Below are 8,583 nucleotides of genomic sequence, written 5' to 3'. Positions count from 1 at the left end.
AAGTTAATCAATTTTAATGCTGGCAAAAATATATATAACCTGAGTAATGATTATGCTTAATTACAATGTGTGATTTAAATAATGTTCTATGATAATTAATGTATTTTTAAATGTAAGATGGTGATTTAGGAAGAAAAGAGTCAAAGTGTGTCTTAAGATGAAGGAAGGGTGTGTGTGTGTAATTTTAGATGGTGGGAAGTACAGGGCACATTCCTGTGATACAGAAAAAGCAGAAGTGTGGGTTTGACTCACCACAYAAAAAGTCCCTAGCAGTCCTGTTGTCAAGAGTCAGCAGGATTACTTCATTCTGGTAAAGTATAGAAAAACCCATGGTGGGAAGTCCCCACCTTACCACAGGAGGTAAGGAGGGGGTGAGCAGACCCAAAGAAGAGTATAAAAAAGGAGCAGTTTCAGCAGTGAGTGTTTTCGTGCCCACGACTGGTGAAGAGGCAGCAAGAAGGCTAGGACAGCCTGAGCAGAGGAGCAAGCAGATCCGAAGAACATCTCATTCTGGGACGAGCTGACAAACTTCTCTCCAGCGAGTCCAAGGACCGAAGACCGGATTGAACCCAGCCCAACTCTGAGAAGTTCTTTTCAGACAAAAGTCTGATGCACCCCATGGAGGTAAAGCCAACTGCTCCAATCTGTCCTGCCATCTCCAAATTAGCAGAAAATGCCACACCACCTAATCAGAAAGATAGGTCAGCATATTAGAGCATTTTATTTTTATCAACATAAATTATTAATCAATATTCTTAATCTGTATAATCAAATGTGGCTTTTCTTGCAAACTCCTATGAAACTGCTTACAGCATCATATAGACAAATTCACGACTGGACATTGATTTTTACTGTTGTCCTTTAAAGTTTTTCTCTGATTACATGAGTTTTGTTACTARAGAGCAACAAGGTAATAACATATTAAAGAGTATGGTTACTTTGAAGCCAAGAGGTAATAATATGAGGTCTTAAATCAATAATACGTTCATTTTGAATGGTTATTAACCTGGGGAGATAGGATAACTCCCCTTTAACAGTTCCCTTGAGACCTATTGTCCAGGTCACTTAAATGTCATCTCGGTAACAATAAGAAGTGCACATCCTACGATGGATCGGCTACCAGTGAACGGTGGTGAGCAGTACCTGGAGGCGTCCTGAGCTACTACGCCGACCCAGGGGCCGGGGTTTGAGAAGGGAGCGACCACCGGAGGGAGGGTAGCTGGAGGCCGAGCTAAAGGCTCCCGCCCGATGACTCCCGGAGGAGACACGTCAGACTCAGCCARCCAGGTGGCTGTAAGTCTGGTCCATCACCTCCAAACCAAGAGGGAGACATCTTCTCCTCTCCAAGACCCATCAGTGTCCTAGTGGGTAAACTGGGGGAGGAGCCACACAGGATTTCATGGCGCCCAATGTGGGGCGTGGCCTAAACTAGGACCGCCCCCTGAGAGAAGGGTTGGACCACAGGAGTGGCCCAGCTTGTCTACAAGAGCAGAAATTTAGAATTGACTGCTCAGTGTGCTAAAAGAGAGCCAACAGCACACATCCTTCACAACACACCACTCAAGGAGTGGAAGAAGGAGAGGACCCTGCAGCAGGAGCTGCTGGAATGGACACAGCAAGCTCAGGGTAAGTAGCTACAATCGTCAAGACCCCATCCCGTTCCTGTAATGCGTGCAGGAGGCTTTGAGGATCGACAACTCAAATCAAGATAAAGAAGCACAATGGCTGAAGCCATATCAGTGAAAGAGGAGAAAGGGGGGACATCACAAGAAACGGCCCCCAACCCAGAGCCCAGACCACCCCCGCCATGCATAGTTATGCTCTATGGCAGGGGGACCAAAGAGTGGCACCCCACCGCTAAGGCGCTCTTCATGTCACACTCCACAAAGACAGACCCAGTACAAGCCCTGGCAGAACTGGAAGACCACATGACCAAAAACACATTCTTCTTTGGGACCACCTTGGTGGATGGGGCCATGCTAGCCATGCTGCAGCATCCACCAGAGACCAAAAAGAAGGTTCAGAAGGCAGAATGGGTCAGATGGTGGCTGACAACAGTGAGAGGATGGAAAACCGATGTGGTGAGGCTGGTAAGTCTGTCAGCAGAGTATGACCCCCTAGTAAGGTTGGTTGCCAGGGAACAGTTCATCAACTGCGGGGTGGCCGATCCAGCATCCAAAACTGAGAAGAAATATGTCTGGAGCAGCCTCTGTATGAACTCAGGTTATGGAAAAACATGTTGAAGTACAAGGTCAAAAGTGAGTATGAGGACAAAACCAGTGTGGTCGGAGATCCCGACACCAACACTGACCACGAAGAATCAGGTACGGAGACTCATGATGAGGATGAGGAAGATGAAGGAAAGAAAGATGATGAAGATTCTTTTGAAGGGACAAAAGATGATGATGATGATGATCGATTCCACTTTCACAGAGAGATAGGAGAGCTGACTCAGGCTTTGCAAGATATAAAAACGTACCTGGGTCAAACCCCCAAGTCAGAACCAAAAAACGATGGAAACCAGAACACTGTGAGGGCTTTGACTGAGCAGTTTGAGAACACCACCCTCAATAAAGATGACAAGAAACATCGGAAATGTGACCGCAAACGGTGTCACATAGATCCAGGGATACCGGGGCGAGGCCCGTTAGGCCCTCTCTCTGAAGAGGCCCTGAAGATTCGAATGCAGAATGGTATAGTCCTGCCACACAGGATTTCAGGCACTGTCATGTTCTCATTAGCACACTTTTTAGTCACAGAATTTCCCTGAAAGTTTCATCAAAATCCGAGGTGGTTATTACTTATTTATTTTCATATTTCCATGCAAATGATTCCATTCCGGTTACGGAGTTGAGCCCCCCCCCCCCCCCCACCACATTTTGAAAGAGAATTAAACATCTGAGAACAGCTGGAGAAGACCTCCGAGCGGCTTGCTGTCGAGAAATGTCACCGTGTGGTGAGCTTCCTCTGCAGAATCAGATGGGAACCACGGTCCCACTCCTACTCTGAAATGTTTCAAACTTTATTCATTTGTTTCTGTGGTGTAATAAACGTTTTTGAAAGAGTAATAAACATTTCCTAACAGTTCAACATAAATCTATTCAGTACTTTTGTGATATAACCCTGAGAAGGCAGCTGGCTAACTTTAGCAAAACTTCCCCATTGTCAGGGAAACTGTAAACATCCGGTCACCATGGGCAGAAAGGCTCCGAGCGGCTTCCTGTGATGATCTGACCAGAGCTGAAACAGCCTTTATGAGACCCGGTACCAAAACTGCCTGATAGAGAGGCAAAAACTGCACAACATACTCAAATTCCAACGTTTTCTGTGCAGAGCTTTGACTTTAGTGAACAAAAAATGTTCCTTAAGCACTTTCTGGGCTGATGAACAACAGTTCACACAAACACCCTCCAGATGTCAATAATCCATGGGCACAAATTGCAGAAACCGTGAGCACGGATTATTAAACTGTGCTCACGGTTTAGTAATCCGTGCGCTCAGTTTAGTAATCTGTGCGCACGGATTTCCAGCGGCTGCTTTATTTTATTTTTTCTCACACTGACCCCTCACGGACTCCGTAATTTTCAGTATGTTTCAGTATATTTTAATCTAATGTTTTTGGAGGGATTGTGATTATATTCTATGTCTACATTGTCACCCATGTAAGAATACGTGGAATAACATTCCACTGCTCACATTAGTTTGCCCCACACATAGTTTTGTACTCGATTACTACTTTTACTACTATTAGCTATTTTGTTTTATTACTCTTAGGAAATACTAACAACAGTGTAGAGACACATTCTGCTGTTTAAACATGAATATATATGTAAAAATACGTTAAACTCTAACTGTCCCCATTTCTTCAAGACGTCTTCATAACATTTAGCTATTTTTTGTCTCCGAGCTGGAAAAGTCCCCAGATTTAGTGTCAGAAATCTGGTCACCCTACTTTCACCATGCTAACTATCTGTATGCTCACACTTTTACCATGCTAATAATCTGTACGCTCACATTTTAACTATGCTAACAACCAGTACGCTCACACTTTCACCAAGAAAGTATTCTGCATGCTCATACTTTCACAATGCTAACAATCTGTACGCTCACATTTTAACTATGCTAACAACCAGTACACTCACACTTTCACCATGCCGACAATCTGTATGCTCACACTTTTACCACGTGAACAATCTATACTTTCACACTTTTAATATGTTAACAATCTGTACGCTCACACTTTCACCATGTTGACAATCTGTACCCTCACATTTTCATTTTATTAACAATGGACCTCATGCAAGAACCATTTGTGTGAACAGATTTGTTCTTAAGTTGTGTGTACAAGTGATTTAGGAGAACTTGTCGCATTCACCAATTTTGTCATATTGTAAGATTTTTTCAGATATGAACAAAATTCACAAGTGATCCATTCCTGCCTTTACATGCAGTCTTCTGTTATCCAGACTGTTTTCTTTACTAATAACTTTATATTTCCATAGTTTGATGATATATTGTGTTGAAAATGAATTACACTCCATAATTACAGTATGTTGACAATAAATGAGCCCGACTTACTAATGACAATGCGGACCAAGCTCTGACACTGGTTGTACAGAGACCTGACAGCCCGTATCAAAGTATGGGGTACATTTAAAATTGTAATTCTTCTTTTTACTTTGTGCTACCATTTTCATGAATGGACACTTCCTGGTAGGGAAGGAAGCATAGCCTTATGGTAATATCCATCCATCCATCCATCCATTTTCTTCCACCTATCCGGGGTCGGGTCACGGGGGCAGCAGCAGAAGGGAGGCCCAGACCTCCCTCTCCCCAGCCACTTCTTCCAGCTTCTCCTGGGGAACTCCAAGGCGTTCCCAGGCCAGCCGAGAGACATAGTCCCTCCAGCGTGTCCTGGGTCTTCCTTGGGGCCTCCTCCCGATGGGACATGCCCGGAATACCTCACCAGGGAGACGTCCAGGAGGCATCCTTACCAGATGCCTGAGCCACCTCAACTGGCTCCTCTCGACGTGGAGGAGCAGCGGCTCTACTCTGAGTCCCTCCCGGATGACCGAGCTTCTCACCCTATCTCTAAGGGAGAGCCCAGCCACCCTGCGGAGGAAACCCATTTCGGCCGCTTGTATCCGGGACCTCGTTCTTTCGTTCATGACCCAAAGCTCATGACCATAGATGAGGGTAGGAACGTAGATCGACCGGTAAATCGAGAGCTTCGCTTTCTGACTCAGCTCTGTCTTCACCACGACGGACCGGTACAGCGCCCACTTCACAGCAGACGCTGCGCCAATCCGCCTGTCGATCTCCCGCTCCGTTCTTCCCCCATTCGTGAACAAGATCCCCAGATACTTAAACTCCTCCACTTGAGGCAGGACSWCCTCCCRGACCCGGAGAAGGCACRCTACCCTTTTCCAGCTCAAGATCATGGCCTCGGATTTGGAGGCACTGAGCCTCATCCCGGCCGCTTCACACTCGGCCGCAAACCGCTCCAGCGAGAGCTGCAGWTCTCGTTCCGATGAAGCCAAAAGGACCACATCATCCGCAAAAAGCAGAGATGCGATCCTAAGGCCACCAAAACGGATCCCCTCAACACCTCGGCTGRGCCTAGAAATTCTGTCCATGAAAGTAACGAACAGAATCTGTGACAAAGGGCAGCCTTGGCGGAGTCCAACTCTCACCGGAAATGAGCCCGACTTACTGCCAGCAATGCAGACCAGACTCTGACACCGGTCGTACAAGGACCTAATAGCCCATATCAAATGGCCCGGCACCCCATACTCCCGGAGAACCCCCCACAAGCACCCCCTTGGGACATGGTCGAACGCCTTCTCCAAGTCCACAAAACACATGTAGACCTGTTGGGCGAACTCCCATGCATGCACCAGGACCCTGCTGAGGGTGTAGAGCTGGTCCAGTGTTCCACGACCAGGACAAAAATCACACTTATGGTAATATCGGGGTGGTAATTATGTTAATTTCTTCTCCTCGTGCACAAGCACCTGAAAATGTACAGGTGGCATTCATCATGTCTATGCTGCTCATTTACACCCTTTTCTTGTAGATAGAAGCGTTTACTGAATCTGACGTGGCATGTTTGAATGCCTTTGGTATGAAAAAAGAGAAATTTAGGGTAAAAATACAAAAAAGTTCTTACATGAGACCCTATCTGTATGCCCACACTTTCACCATGCTCAGCTTAATATTTTTCTATATTTTTTACATGTTTTTTCCACATCAAACCATTTATAATATAGCATTGTTGGGGATATTTTAGCCATTTTTACATCAAAATGTTTATCTCAGTCATGAGATACTGTAGGTGCTGTGATCACTGTTTCTATAGCTTTATACTTTTAGCTAGAAACCAGGGTTTCGATTTTTTTTATTATTATGTTCATTTCTCTGTTATGGAGGTGGTTAAAAAGCTCCTTGTTGGCAAGTTGTCGGGGGTAGATGTAACTCACCCGGAGTTCCTTAAAGCTCTGGATGTTGTGYGGTTGTACGCGACTCTACAATGTTGCATGGACATCAAGGGCAGTTCCCCTTGATTTGCAGACTAGGGTGGCCCCCCTATTCAAAAAGGGGGACCACAGAGTGTCTTCCAGCTACAGGGGGATCACTCCTCTGAGCCTCCCTGGCAAGGATCCAGAAGAGGGGGGTCTGTCAGAGAGTCGAATGCCAGATTCGGGAAGAGCAGTATGTTTTTCCTCTTGGTTGTGGAACACTGGACCAGCTCTACACCCTCAGCAGAGTCCTGGAGGGTGCGTGGGAGTTTGCTCAACCAGTTTTATGTTAATTATATGTTTTGTGGAATTGGAGAAGGCGTTCGACCATGTCCCTCTGGGAGTCCTGTGGAGGGTACTCAGGTAGTATGGGGTACCAAGCTCTTTYATACGGGCTGTTATGTCCCTGTACAACCAGTGTCAGAGCTTGGACCGCATTGCCAGTGCTGACCACTCTGACTCGTTTCCAGTGAGAGTTGAACTTGGCAAGGGTTACCCTTTGTCACAAATTCTGTTCATGACTTTTATGGACAGAATTTCTAGGCGCAGCCAAGGTGCTGAGAGGATCAGTTTTGGTGTCCTTAGGATCGCATCTCTGCTGTTTGCAGATGATGCGGTCCTATTGGCTTCAGCAGGTCGTGATTTCCAGCTCTCACTGGAGTAGTTTGCATCCGAGCGTGAAGCAGCCAGGATGAAAATCGGTGCCTACAAATCCGGGACCAGAAGAAGCTCAGTCATCTGGGAGGGACTCAGAGTAGAGCCACTGCTCCTCCACAGCCAGGGGAAGTGGCTTGGGTTTCTGGTTAGGATGCCTCCTGGATGCCTCCCTGGTGAGGTGTTCCAGGCAAGTCCCACTGAGTGAAGACCCAGAGGAAGACCCAGAACATGCTGGAGGGACTGTTTTCAGCTAGCCTGGAACAGCCTTGGGATTATCCCAGAGGAGCTGGCCCAAGTGGCTGGGGAGAGGGACGTCCGAGTTTCTCTGCTTGGGCTGCAGCCCCCACGACCCTACCCCAGATAACTGGAAGAAGATGGATGGATGTTCCTTTCAGCTATTGTTCTGCATTATTTAGTTGGAGCTTTAGCAGATTTCTACAAAGCTCAGAATTCACCTGAAATTACTGAATTATTTCAGTAGGAGTACTTACTGAGTCTATAGATACTTTTGACTGCTTGATATTTAACTGCAAATCACAAAAATAAAATTTCTGTTATATTTTTTCAGTTTGTGGGACAACATACAGTACATGCGATGTATACAGTACAGGTAGTACATAAAGTACATGCAATAGATACAGTGCATGTAGTACATGCAGTGCATACAGTACATACAACACATACAGCCCATATAGTACAAATAGTACATACAGTACAGACAGTACACCTGACTGTGTTTGCTCTACAGGAAACCTTCAACATGTACTACTACGAGTCAGACAGAGCTGTGGGCTCATCCATTCGGGAGAACCAGTTCATTAAGATCGACACCATAGCAGCTGATGAAAGCTTCACAGGAGTGGACCTGGGGGTCCGCAGACTAAAACTCAACACTGAGGTACGATCTACATCCCTAAATAACATCATAAATGCTGAGTCACACTGCAGGCAGATTTCACTTAAAGCTCTTTAAAGTAACCATCATCAACTTTTAATTCACAGTAGAAGAATCCATGGAGAGGTTCTGCTGCTCTTTTTGTCACTTGGTTTGTTTTGTGTTAATTTCTGTAAATGTGAGAACAAACAGTTATGAGGATTTGGTCTGGGATCTGGGGAAATAAATTGATATTGACACCAGCTTCAGATTGAATTCTGACAGTAAAAACAACAGTGATGGGGTAATGAAACATATTGAGCTTCATGCAAGAACTGTTCATACAAACAAATTTATTCTTAAGTTGTGTGTTTGAGTAATTTAGGAGAACTTTTGGCATTCACCAATTTTGTCGTATTGCAATATTTTTTCAGAAACGAACAAAATTTGCATGTGGTCCAGACCTGTCTATATTTTATGTGCAGTCAGTCTGCTGTTATCCAGACTGATTTTCTTCACTAATAACTTTATATT

General features: G+C 45.3%; 1 protein-coding gene across 1 annotated transcript in view; it reads left to right on the top strand.

Moving 5' to 3' along the window:
• The window catches only part of LOC106536451 (ephrin type-A receptor 7), a gene marked incomplete at its 3' end in the record, with an annotated part of 23,967 nt that extends 15,894 nt beyond the window's left edge, over positions 1–8,073 (top strand). The window contains 1 exon segment of the mRNA XM_014033735.1: positions 7,924–8,073. Within this exon segment, the coding sequence (XP_013889189.1) occupies positions 7,924–8,073 (150 nt within the window).
• Between the last annotated feature and the right edge of the window lie 510 nt (positions 8,074–8,583).

Source organism: Austrofundulus limnaeus, unplaced genomic scaffold (genome assembly GCF_001266775.1).
Source record: "Austrofundulus limnaeus strain Quisiro unplaced genomic scaffold, Austrofundulus_limnaeus-1.0 Scaffold1822, whole genome shotgun sequence".
NCBI classification, from domain to species: domain Eukaryota; kingdom Metazoa; phylum Chordata; class Actinopteri; order Cyprinodontiformes; family Rivulidae; genus Austrofundulus; species Austrofundulus limnaeus.
The sequence above is the reverse complement of the archived record's forward strand: the minus strand, read 5'-3'. Positions and strand labels throughout refer to the sequence as shown.